Source organism: Scyliorhinus canicula, chromosome 12, assembly GCF_902713615.1.
Source record: "Scyliorhinus canicula chromosome 12, sScyCan1.1, whole genome shotgun sequence".
NCBI classification, from domain to species: Eukaryota; Metazoa; Chordata; class Chondrichthyes; order Carcharhiniformes; family Scyliorhinidae; genus Scyliorhinus; species Scyliorhinus canicula.
Genome location: NC_052157.1, coordinates 98,532,642 through 98,545,626, shown reverse-complemented (window position 1 = coordinate 98,545,626; position 12,985 = coordinate 98,532,642). Strand labels below are relative to the sequence as shown.

Here is a 12,985-nt window from a genome sequence, read left to right as displayed (position 1 = left end):
ACTTTTATTTTTCATAGTTATTTCTTGCTGTCTGCGTATTTGTCCCATAATTGCCTGGGACCATTTTGCACATTCTGCACCGTGCAATCGGGTGCATTTTCCCCATGCTCTCCTAATATTATCAAAGGACCACTGTCCTCTGGGGATATCATACTTTGATTCAATTTTTCTTGAAATTTTGCATAGATCAAATTGTCTACGAATGAAAGACCCAAAATCTCCCAACATATCTTCAATAGAGACATCTGGTACCCCATAACCTCCTTTGACCGTCGTTGGGAGTAATTTTCTGCTGCTAAAGGCTCTGAATCTATACTTGGATCTGGATCAGCCATAAATTCAACCTTCACCTAACTTTTTCGAGGTCGCTGACTGTGTGTAGGCTGTGTTAGTCTCAACGACCGGCACCTGATTGATTTAACACAGTCCATAAAAGTATTCTTTTCAGGAGTCGAAGCACTGATTGATGTGGCTTTAAGACTGTTAATGGGTGAAAAAGGTATTCCTTCGCTAGTCTAGCCATTGGTTCTGGCTGTCTTCCGGGTCTCCTCCGATTATTCCCGAACCTCTTCGATGTTGTAATCTCATCTCAGAACTCCGCCCCTTTTGCCGAACTACGCCAAGTTGATGGATTTAACCATTCGATTACCCGCAGCATTTTGCTGCAGAAATTTAAGTTAAAACTTCTCAGGTGCAAATAGGAATTGTTCATTTGTCTTCTATTGATTACAATTTGAAAGTCATTTAAAAGGCAATTTGTAGACAATTTGAAGCTTTCAAAGAATCTCAAAAATTATCTTCTTGCTTAGGCAAACAGCTCGACAATAACTTTAAAAGTCAAAGTCTGAAAATGAAATATGAATACTGGGAGACAATAGTTCAGATCAAAGTATAGATGATTCAAGAAAAAGAGAGAAAGAAATCCAGCTAATCATCCAGCCCAGCTCCAGCTTCAAACCAACACCTAAAAATGGCCGAACGAAACTTTTCAGCTATACTGTTTCATATGTCTTAAGTCATCTAATCACACCCCAATATTATACTAATTGGTTTGGGTTAGACTCAAACACATCTGATTCCGTCCATCTTTAATATGCAACATTAGTTCTAATTGTTTCATATCTGCATACTTGTGTATGTTAAAGAAAGCGATATTGTGCTGTTAAACTGGCCTTTTGCTGGCTTAGCTGTTATAACAATAGAGCCTTCATGTTACCTTTTCGTGCAATGCTGTTGCTATGGCTGTTGCTATGTCCTTGGACACTGTCTTGAAAAATGTCTTCATTAAATCAGTTAAAGTGTCTGTTTTAATCTAGTAAAGTGAATAATGCTGCTTCTGTGCTGTTTTATAAACGGTTATGTTTTGAGATGACCTGAGGTTTATGAGAGTGTTGAAATCCTTAATTTAAAATGGGTAAAACTGGGGCTTAATATTTATCCTAAATAACTATCCTCTACCTATTAGGTGTGTCAGGAAACAGTTGACTTCACACATGGTGCACAGTGGTTAACACTGCTGGCTCACAGCGCCAGGAACTCGGGTTCAATTCCAACCTTCGGTCCACTGTTTGCATGTTCTCTCTGTGTTTGTGTGAGTTTCCTTCAGGTGGGTCTCTTCTTGGAGACAGATAGCGGAGGTAAGAGGCTATTGGTTCCAAGGAAATTTGGCAATATGGATCCAGAATTGGCTTTGCAGCAGGAAGCAGAGGGTGATGATCGAGGGGTGTTTTTCTGACTGGAAGCCTGTGTCCAGTGGGGGTACCACAGGGATCAGTGCTGGGGCCCTTGGTGTTTGTGGTTGATATCAATGTTTTAGACATGAATGTAGGAAGAATGGTCAGAAGGTTTGGGAATGATACGAAAGTTGGAGGGGTGGTAGGAGGATATAGACACAGGGAGGACGTGCAGACTCCACACAGATCCAAGCTGGGAATCGAACCTGGGACCCTGGAGCTGTGAAGCAACAGTGCTACCCACTGTGCTACCTAGCCGCCCATGTATATGGGGCGCAATTCTCCGCTGCCCACGACGGGTCGGAGAATAGCGGGAGGGCCTTCCCAACATTTTTCCCAACCTCCCGCTATTCTCCCTCCCCCCACGGCCGCCCCACGACACAAATCGCTGCTCGCCGTTTTTTACGGCGAACAGCGATTCTCCCCAGGCCGATGGGCCGAGTTCACAGGCCTTTACGGCCATTTACACGAACGCAAACACACCTGCTCTCACCGTTCGTGAAAACGGCCGCAAAGTGCCGTCCCAGACAACCATGGCACCGATTGACACGGCCGCACCACGGCTGTGCCAAGGGTGGCATGGGCCTGCGATCGGTGGGCACCGATCGCGGGCAGCGGGTCCGATACCCGTGCACTCTTTGTTCCTCCGCCGCCCCGCAGGATAAGTCCGCGGGGCAGCTGAGGGGCATGACGGCCCGCGCATGCGCGGGTTTGACGCATATGCGTGATGACATCATCCGCGCATGCGCGAGTTGGAGCCGTCCAACCCGCGCTTGCGCGGCTGACGTCATTGTGCACGTCAGCCGCCGTGACGCTAAGCCCGCGATGCCGTGCTTCACGGGGCCGTGCTGCTAGCCCCGCCCGGGGGGGGGAGAATCGGGTCCCGGGAGGGGGCGCGGAGGCTGCCGTGAAACACGGCCAGTTTCACGGCAGCCTTTACGACTCTCCGCAATTGCGGAGAATCGGGCCCATGGTGTTCGCCTTTATTAGCCGAGGCAGTTGAGAGAAGTGAGGTTATGCTGGAACTGTATAAAATATTGGTTAGGCCACAGTGAAAGTATTGTGTGCAGTTCTGGAATCCACATTATAGGAGGGATGCGATTGCACTGGAAAGGGTCCAGAGGAGATTTACCAGGATGTTGCCAGGGCTGGAGAGTTTTAGTTATGAAGAGAGCTTGGATACACTGGGGTTGTTTTCATAGGGAAGAGGAGACTGAGGGGGAACTTAGAATCTACGGCAGGAGACAGGCCCTTTCGCCCAAACTGGTCCATGCCAACCACACCGTCCATCCAAGCTAACCCCATTTGCCTGCATTTGGCCCATATCGCTCTAAACCTTTCCTATCCATGTATATGTCCAAATATCTTTTAAATGTTGTCAATGTCCCTGCCTCAACCAGTTCCTCCAGCAGCTCATTCCACATACGTACCACCCTCAGTATAAAAAGGTTGCTCCTCAGGTTCCCATTAATTCTTTCCCCTCTGAACTTAAACCTATGCCCTCTAGTTCTTGATTCTCCAACCCTGGGGAAAAGACTGAGTGCATTCACCTTATCCATGCCTCTCATGATCTTATTCACCTCAGTAAGATCACCCCTCACGCTCCGAAGAAAAAGGTTAAAGCCTATCAATCTCTCCCTGCAACTCAGCCCCTTGAGACCTGGCAATATCCTTGTAAATCTCTTCTGCACTCTCACCAGTTTAATAACATATTTCCGAGCAAGGCGTCCAAAGCTGAACACAAGTGTGGCCTCACTAAGTCCTGTACAATTGCAATATAACTTCCCAACTTCTATACTCAATGCTCTGACTGATGAAGGCCAACATACCAAAAGCCTTCTTCGCTTCCCTATCTACCTGTGACTCTCCCTTTGGAGAACCGTGCACCTGAACTCCAAGGTTCCTCTGTTCCACGATACTCCCTAGGTCCCTCTGTTCCACAAGACTCCCTAGGTCCTACCATTCACCGTGAAAGTCCTACCTTGATTAGATTTTCCAAAATGCAACACCTCACACATAACTGTATCGAACTCCATTTGCCATTTCTTGGCCCACTTCCCCAGCTGATCAAATTCCTGCTGCAATTTTTGATAACCTTCCTCACCGTCTACAATACCATCTATTTTAGTGTTATCTGCAAACTTACTGATCATGCCTTGCACATTCTCATCCAAATCGTTGCTATAGATAACAAACAGCAGTGGGCCCAGCACTGACCCCTGAGGCATACCACTAGACACAGGCCTCCAGTCCGACAAGCATCCTTCCACCTTATCCTCTGCTTCCGACCATTAAGCCAATAGTATATCCAATTTGCCAGCTTTCCCTGGATTCCATGTGATCTAACTTTCCAGAGCAGCCTGCCATATTGAACTTTATCAAAGGCCTTACTCAGGTCCTTATGGATTACGTCTATCACCCTGCCCTCATCAACCTTCCTGGTCACTTGTGTTATGTACTCTGGGATAACACAGGCTACAACTCGATGCAGCTTTGACCAAAAGATACTCCAGACTTTTAAGTAAGTTCAATGTGATTTATTGAACCATTAGCACAGTTCTCTATTAGTTCGACACTCCTGCTAATCTGGCAATAGTAACTCAGTCTAACTAACCAGTCTTCTCTAAGCCACGTGGTGGGTGTGATGCTTCTGATCTGCCCCTGTCCTACTCTCAAGTGTCGCCTGTGGAAAGAGACAGAGCATGTGTACCCTGTCCTTATGGGTTGTGTAATGCCCCCTTGTGGTCGTGTCACCTCTCGGTGTCTTGACTGCCCATTGGTCGTGTCCTATTCTATGTGTTCATTAGCTGTATGTCTGCACGTCATGACGTCTCTGGTGCTCCCTCTAGTGTTTAATTAGTTGTAGTGTATTTACATTAACCCCTTGTGTATTTGCAGTGATACATATCACCACAGTCACTTCATCAAAGACCTTTCAAATTTGTACGGCATGATCTCCCATGCACAAAGCCTATCTTTCCAATGCCCTTACATCTTATCCCTCAGAATCCTCTCTAGTAACTTATCCTCCTCAGATGTTAGGCTTACTGGTCGATAATTCCCAAATTTTTCTTTGCAGCACATTTTTTCAAAAAAAAAAATTTATTCTCCTTTTTCACATTTTCTCCCAAATTTACACCCATCAACAATAATCAGTAACAAATATGTCAATCCCCATATCAATAACAACGAGTAGCACGGTAGCATTGTGGATAGCACAATCGCTTCACAGCTCCAAGGTCCCAGGTTCGATTCCGTCTTGGGTCACTGTCTGTGCGGAGTCTGCACATCCTCCCCGTGTGTGCATGGGTTTCCTCTTGGTGCTCCGGTTTCCTCCCACAGTCCAAAGGTGTGCAGGTTAGGTGGATTGGCCATGATAAATTGCCCTTAGTGTCCAAAATTGCCCTTAGTGTTGGGTGGGGTTACTGGGTTATGGGGATAGGGTGGAGGTGTTAACCTTGGGTAGGGTGCTCTTTCCAGGAGCTGGTGCAGACTCGATGGGCTGAATGGCCTCCTGCACTGTAAATTCTATGATCTCTATGATCCCATCCTCCCACCAAACCCGAAACATTAACCTGCATGTTCACACAAACAAATGACACAAAGGAATTAGGAATCACCCATAGTCGCCATTAACACACACAGCCCCCCTCCCCCCAACCCTCCCACCTACCCGCCCCAACTTATGTTCGATGTTATCCAGTTCTTGAAAGTGCATAATGAATAATGTCCATGAATTGCAGTACCTCTCCATCGTTCCCCTCAGTTCAAACTTAAACTTTTATAGAGAACAGTACAGCACAGAACAGGCCCTTCGGCCCTCGATGTTGTGCCGAGCAATGATCACCCTACTCAAACCCACGTATCCACCCTATACCCGTAACCCAACAACTCCCCCCCCTTAACCTTACTATTAGGACACTACGGGCAATTTAGCATGGCCAATCCACCTAACCCGCACATCTTTGGACTGTGGGAGGAAACCGGAGCACCCGGAGGAAACCCACGCACACACGGGGAGGACGTGCAGACTCCACACAGACAGTGACCCAGCCGGGAATCGAACCTGGGACCCTGGAGCTGTGAAGCATTTATGCTAACCACCATGCTACCGTGCTGCCCCACTTCTCAAGTGTCAAGAATTCCAACAGGTACCCCCACCACGCCAGGGCACAAGGTGGAGAGGTTGCTCTCCGAACCTATCAGGATCCACCTTCGGGCGATCAATGAGGTGAAGGCTACACCATCTGCCTCCTCACCCGTTTCCAACCCTGGCTAGCCCGACACCCCGAATATGGCCTCCCGGGGGCCCGGGTCCAGTTTCATGTGCACCACTTTAGAAATTACCCTAAAACCTCCTTCCAGTAATCCTCTGACTTTGGACAGGACAAAGAGGAGAAATATTCATTGAGAACCTCGTCCATCTCCAGCAGTTCCATGCATATGTGTCCACATTAGTCCTTGATGGGTCCTATTCTCTCTCTAGTTATTCTTTTTCTTTTAATATACTTAAAGAATCCCTTTAGATTTATCTTAATTCTCTTGGCCAAAGTTACCTCCTAATTTCAATCTCGAATATGTTCCTGTATCCCCTGTGTGCCACCAGGGAATTTGTTGAATCCAGCAGCTTGTACCTGCGCCATGCCTCCTTTTTCCTGGCCAAAATCTCAATATGTTTTCTCATCCAAGGTTCCCTACTCGTGCCAGCCTTGCCCTTCACTCTAACAGGAATAAAGAGACCCTAAACTCTAACTATTTCAACATAGAACAGTACAGCACAGAACAGGCCCTTCAGCCCTCGATGTTGTGCCGAGCAATGATCTCCCTACTCAAACCCTATACCCTATCCACCCTATACCCGTAACCCTTAACCTTACTTTTAGGACACTACGGGCAATTTAGCATGGCCAATCCACCTAACCCGCACATCTTTGGACTGTGGGAGGAACCCGGAGCACCCGGAGGAAACCCACGCACACACGGGGAGGACGTGCAGACTCCACACAGACAGTGACCCAGCTGGGAATCGAACCTGGGACCCTGGAGCTGTGAAGCATTTATGCTAACCACCATGCTACCGTGCTCCCTGATTGTGGAACATGATTGTGATTGACTCAAAGATAACATAAAATTGAGACCACAAGTGGTTTCATCTGGAATGTTCTGCCAAAACGGATGACTGAAGAAGATTCAATAGTAATTTTCAAAAGAGAATTGGGTAAATGCTTGAAAACAAAAAATATGTCAGGTCTCAAGTTAAAGAACATGGCCTCATTCAGTGTTGCATGATTCATGCAGGTGTGAAAACACATGGCAAGTTAATGGTAATATGTCCAAAACAAGTCCCGGAGACTTTTCCTTCCTGAGATATATGGAATAATAAATTTAAGTTGTGCGTGCTGCTTTGTACTTCTAACTTTATCTCGCTGCTGTTTGACTTTAGGAATCGCTGTCGGCCATATCTACTATTTTTTGGAAGATGTATTTCCAAACCAGCCTGGTGGAGGTCGCCTGCTCAGGACCCCAAATATTTTGTAAGTCAGTTTTCAATGAATCAATTGTTCAGTGTTCAGGACAAGTAGCAGAGAGACCCCAAAGGGTGCATCTGTGTTTATTACAGCAGTACCTGAATTGTGGTAATAAGGATGAAATATCTGTGAACAGTTTAACTTACTTTGCCCGACTATAGTTTTGAAAATAGAAAATCTTCATAATCTGATGTGTGTTATTGATTTATTTGATATGCTGTGTATTTCACCGGGAGATAACTGACTGCAGCTAAGTTTGAAGCAGCTCAGTGTTTGCCAGCTCAGTGTTTGCCAGCTCAGTGTTTGCCAGCTCAGTGTTTGCCAGCTCAGTGTTTGCCAGCTCAGTGTGACCCAGCTCAGTGTGACCCAGCTCAGTGTTTGCCAGCTCAGTGTTTGCCAGCTCAGTGTGACCCAGCTCAGTGTTTGCCAGCTCAGTGTTTGCCAGCTCAGTGTTTGCCAGCTCAGTGTTTGCCAGCTCAGTGTTTGCCAGCTCAGTGTTTGCCAGCTCAGTGTGACCCAGCTCAGTGTTTGCCAGCTCAGTGTTTGCCAGCTCAGTGTTTGCCAGCTCAGTGTTTGCCAGCTCAGTGTTTGCCAGCTCAGTGTTTGCCAGCTCAGTGTTTGCCAGCTCAGTGTTTGCCAGCTCAGTGTTTACCAGCTCAGTGTTTGCCAGCTCAGTGTGACCCAGCTCAGTGTTTGCCAGCTCAGTGTGACCCAGCTCAGTGTGACCCAGCTCAGTGTTTGCCAGCTCAGTGTTTGCCAGCTCAGTGTTTGCCAGCTCAGTGTTTGCCAGCTCAGTGTTTGCCAGCTCAGTGTTTGCCAGCTCAGTGTTTGCCAGCTCAGTGTTTGCCAGCTCAGTGTGACCCAGCTCAGTGTTTGCCAGCTCAGTGTGACCCAGCTCAGTGTGACCCAGCTCAGTGTGACCCAGCTCAGTGTTTGCCAGCTCAGTGTGACCCAGCTCAGTGTGACCCAGCTCAGTGTGACCCAGCTCAGTGTGACCCAGCTCAGTGTGACCCAGCTCAGTGTTTGCCAGCTCAGTGTTTGCCAGCTCAGTGTTTGCCAGCTCAGTGTTTGCCAGCTCAGTGTTTGCCAGCTCAGTGTTTGCCAGCTCAGTGTGACCCAGCTCAGTGTGACCCAGCTCAGTGTTTGCCAGCTCAGTGTGACCCAGCTCAGTGTTTGCCAGCTCAGTGTTTGCCAGCTCAGTGTGACCCAGCTCAGTGTTTGCCAGCTCAGTGTTTGCCAGCTCAGTGTTTGCCAGCTCAGTGTTTGCCAGCTCAGTGTGACCCAGCTCAGTGTTTGCCAGCTCAGTGTTTGCCAGCTCAGTGTTTGCCAGCTCAGTGTGACCCAGCTCAGTGTTTGCCAGCTCAGTGTTTGCCAGCTCAGTGTGACCCAGCTCAGTGTTTGCCAGCTCAGTGTTTGCCAGCTCAGTGTTTGCCAGCTCAGTGTGACCCAGCTCAGTGTGACCCAGCTCAGTGTTTGCCAGCTCAGTGTTTGCCAGCTCAGTGTTTGCCAGCTCAGTGTTTGCCAGCTCAGTGTGACCCAGCTCAGTGTTTGCCAGCTCAGTGTTTGCCAGCTCAGTGTTTGCCAGCTCAGTGTGACCCAGCTCAGTGTTTGCCAGCTCAGTGTTTGCCAGCTCAGTGTTTGCCAGCTCAGTGTGACCCAGCTCAGTGTTTGCCAGCTCAGTGTGACCCAGCTCAGTGTTTGCCAGCTCAGTGTGACCCAGCTCAGTGTTTGCCAGCTCAGTGTTTGCCAGCTCAGTGTTTGCCAGCTCAGTGTTTGCCAGCTCAGTGTTTGCCAGCTCAGTGTGACCCAGCTCAGTGTTTGCCAGCTCAGTGTTTGCCAGCTCAGTGTTTGCCAGCTCAGTGTTTGCCAGCTCAGTGTTTGCCAGCTCAGTGTTTGCCAGCTCAGTGTTTGCCAGCTCAGTGTTTGCCAGCTCAGTGTGACCCAGCTCAGTGTTTGCCAGCTCAGTGTTTGCCAGCTCAGTGTGACCCAGCTCAGTGTGACCCAGCTCAGTGTTTGCCAGCTCAGTGTTTGCCAGCTCAGTGTTTGCCAGCTCGGTGTGACCCAGCTCAGTGTTTGCCAGCTCAGTGTGACCCAGCTCAGTGTTTGCCAGCTCAGTGTTTGCCAGCTCAGTGTTTGCCAGCTCAGTGTTTGCCAGCTCAGTGTTTGCCAGCTCAGTGTTTGCCAGCTCAGTGTGACCCAGCTCAGTGTTTGCCAGCTCAGTGTGACCCAGCTCAGTGTTTGCCAGCTCAGTGTGACCCAGCTCAGTGTTTGCCAGCTCAGTGTCTGCCAGCTCAGTGTCTGCCAGCTCAGTGTGACCCAGCTCAGTGTTTGCCAGCTCAGTGTGACCCAGCTCAGTGTTTGCCAGCTCAGTGTTTGCCAGCTCAGTGTTTGCCAGCTCAGTGTTTGCCAGCTCAGTGTGACCCAGCTCAGTGTTTGCCAGCTCAGTGTTTGCCAGCTCAGTGTTTGCCAGCTCAGTGTTTGCCAGCTCAGTGTTTGCCAGCTCAGTGTTTGCCAGCTCAGTGTTTGCCAGCTCAGTGTTTGCCAGCTCAGTGTTTGCCAGCTCAGTGTTTGCCAGCTCAGTGTTTGCCAGCTCAGTGTGACCCAGCTCAGTGTTTGCCAGCTCAGTGTTTGCCAGCTCAGTGTTTGCCAGCTCAGTGTTTGCCAGCTCAGTGTTTGCCAGCTCAGTGTGACCCAGCTCAGTGTGAGCCAGCTCAGTGTTTGCCAGCTCAGTGTGACCCAGCTCAGTGTTTGCCAGCTCAGTGTGACCCAGCTCAGTGTTTGCCAGCTCAGTGTTTGCCAGCTCAGTGTGACCCAGCTCAGTGTGACCCAGCTCAGTGTGACCCAGCTCAGTGTGACCCAGCTCAGTGTTTGCCAGCTCAGTGTTTGCCAGCTCAGTGTTTGCCAGCTCAGTGTTTGCCAGCTCAGTGTTTGCCAGCTCAGTGTGACCCAGCTCAGTGTGACCCAGCTCAGTGTTTGCCAGCTCAGTGTTTGCCAGCTCAGTGTTTGCCAGCTCAGTGTTTGCCAGCTCAGTGTTTGCCAGCTCAGTGTTTGCCAGCTCAGTGTTTGCCAGCTCAGTGTTTGCCAGCTCAGTGTTTGCCAGCTCAGTGTTTGCCAGCTCAGTGTTTGCCAGCTCAGTGTGACCCAGCTCAGTGTGACCCAGCTCAGTGTGACCCAGCTCAGTGTTTGCCAGCTCAGTGTTTGCCAGCTCAGTGTTTGCCAGCTCAGTGTTTGCCAGCTCAGTGTTTGCCAGCTCAGTGTTTGCCAGCTCAGTGTTTACCAGCTCAGTGTGACCCAGCTCAGTGTTTGCCAGCTCAGTGTTTGCCAGCTCAGTGTTTACCAGCTCAGTGTTTGCCAGCTCAGTGTGACCCAGCTCAGTGTTTGCCAGCTCAGTGTTTGCCAGCTCAGTGTTTGCCAGCTCAGTGTTTGCCAGCTCAGTGTTTGCCAGCTCAGTGTGACCCAGCTCAGTGTTTGCCAGCTCAGTGTTTGCCAGCTCAGTGTGACCCAGCTCAGTGTTTGCCAGCTCAGTGTGACCCAGCTCAGTGTTTGCCAGCTCAGTGTGACCCAGCTCAGTGTGACCCAGCTCAGTGTGACCCAGCTCAGTGTTTGCCAGCTCAGTGTGACCCAGCTCAGTGTTTGCCAGCTCAGTGTTTGCCAGCTCAGTGTGACCCAGCTCAGTGTGACCCAGCTCAGTGTTTGCCAGCTCAGTGTGACCCAGCTCAGTGTGACCCAGCTCAGTGTTTGCCAGCTCAGTGTTTGCCAGCTCAGTGTTTGCCAGCTCAGTGTTTGCCAGCTCAGTGTTTGCCAGCTCAGTGTTTGCCAGCTCAGTGTTTGCCAGCTCAGTGTGACCCAGCTCAGTGTCTGCCAGCTCAGTGTGACCCAGCTCAGTGTTTGCCAGCTCAGTGTTTGCCAGCTCAGTGTGACCCAGCTCAGTGTTTGCCAGCTCAGTGTTTGCCAGCTCAGTGTTTGCCAGCCCAGTGTTTGCCAGCTCAGTGTTTGCCAGCTCAGTGTGACCCAGCTCAGTGTTTGCCAGCTCAGTGTTTGCCAGCTCAGTGTTTGCCAGCTCAGTGTTTGCCAGCTCAGTGTTTGCCAGCTCAGTGTGACCCAGCTCAGTGTGACCCAGCTCAGTGTTTGCCAGCTCAGTGTTTGCCAGCTCAGTGTTTACCAGCTCAGTGTTTGCCAGCTCAGTGTTTGCCAGCTCAGTGTGACCCAGCTCAGTGTGACCCAGCTCAGTGTTTGCCAGCTCAGTGTTTGCCAGCTCAGTGTTTACCAGCTCAGTGTTTGCCAGCTCAGTGTTTGCCAGCTCAGTGTTTGCCAGCTCAGTGTGACCCAGCTCAGTGTTTGCCAGCTCAGTGTTTGCCAGCTCAGTGTTTGCCAGCTCAGTGTTTGCCAGCTCAGTGTTTGCCAGCTCAGTGTTTGCCAGCTCAGTGTGACCCAGCTCAGTGTGACCCAGCTCAGTGTTTGCCAGCTCAGTGTTTGCCAGCTCAGTGTGACCCAGCTCAGTGTTTGCCAGCTCAGTGTTTGCCAGCTCAGTGTTTGCCAGCTCAGTGTTTGCCAGCTCAGTGTTTACCAGCTCAGTGTTTGCCAGCTCAGTGTTTGCCAGCTCAGTGTTTGCCAGCTCAGTGTTTGCCAGCCCAGTGTTTGCCAGCTCAGTGTTTGCCAGCTCAGTGTTTGCCAGCTCAGTGTGACCCAGCTCAGTGTGACCCAGCTCAGTGTGACCCAGCTCAGTGTGACCCAGCTCAGTGTGACCCAGCTCAGTGTTTGCCAGCTCAGTGTGACCCAGCTCAGTGTTTGCCAGCTCAGTGTTTGCCAGCTCAGTGTGACCCAGCTCAGTGTTTGCCAGCTCAGTGTTTGCCAGCTCAGTGTTTGCCAGCTCAGTGTTTGCCAGCTCAGTGTTTGCCAGCTCAGTGTTTGCCAGCTCAGTGTGACCCAGCTCAGTGTTTGCCAGCTCAGTGTTTGCCAGCTCAGTGTTTGCCAGCTCAGTGTGACCCAGCTCAGTGTTTGCCAGCTCAGTGTGACCCAGCTCAGTGTGACCCAGCTCAGTGTTTGCCAGCTCAGTGTTTGCCAGCTCAGTGTTTGCCAGCTCAGTGTTTGCCAGCTCAGTGTGACCCAGCTCAGTGTTTGCCAGCTCAGTGTTTGCCAGCTCAGTGTTTGCCAGCTCAGTGTTTGCCAGCTCAGTGTGACCCAGCTCAGTGTGACCCAGCTCAGTGTTTGCCAGCTCAGTGTGACCCAGCTCAGTGTTTGCCAGCTCAGTGTTTGCCAGCTCAGTGTTTGCCAGCTCAGTGTGACCCAGCTCAGTGTTTGCCAGCTCAGTGTTTGCCAGCTCAGTGTGACCCAGCTCAGTGTTTGCCAGCTCAGTGTTTGCCAGCTCAGTGTGACCCAGCTCAGTGTTTGCCAGCTCAGTGTGACCCAGCTCAGTGTTTGCCAGCTCAGTGTGACCCAGCTCAGTGTTTGCCAGCTCAGTGTTTACCAGCTCAGTGTTTGCCAGCTCAGTGTTTGCCAGCTCAGTGTTTACCAGCTCAGTGTTTGCCAGCTCAGTGTTTGCCAGCTCAGTGTTTACCAGCTCAGTGTGACCCAGCTCAGTGTTTGCCAGCTCAGTGTTTACCAGCTCAGTGTTTGCCAGCTCAGTGTTTGCCAGCTCAGTGTTTACCAGCTCAGTGTTTGCCAGCTCAGTGTTTGCCAGCTCAGTGTTTACCAGCTCAGTGTGACCCAGCTCAGTGTTTGCCA

At 50.1% G+C, this 12,985-nt stretch overlaps 1 protein-coding gene across 1 annotated transcript in view; it reads left to right on the top strand.

The window, feature by feature from the left end:
• LOC119974563 (derlin-2-like) overlaps nucleotides 1-12,985 on the top strand; it is a 78,169-nt gene that overhangs the window by 49,944 nt on the left and 15,240 nt on the right. Inside the window, exon 6 of the mRNA XM_038813556.1 lies at nucleotides 7,177-7,267. Within this exon, the coding sequence (XP_038669484.1) occupies nucleotides 7,177-7,267 (91 nt within the window). The remainder of the gene's footprint in view (nucleotides 1-7,176; nucleotides 7,268-12,985) is intronic.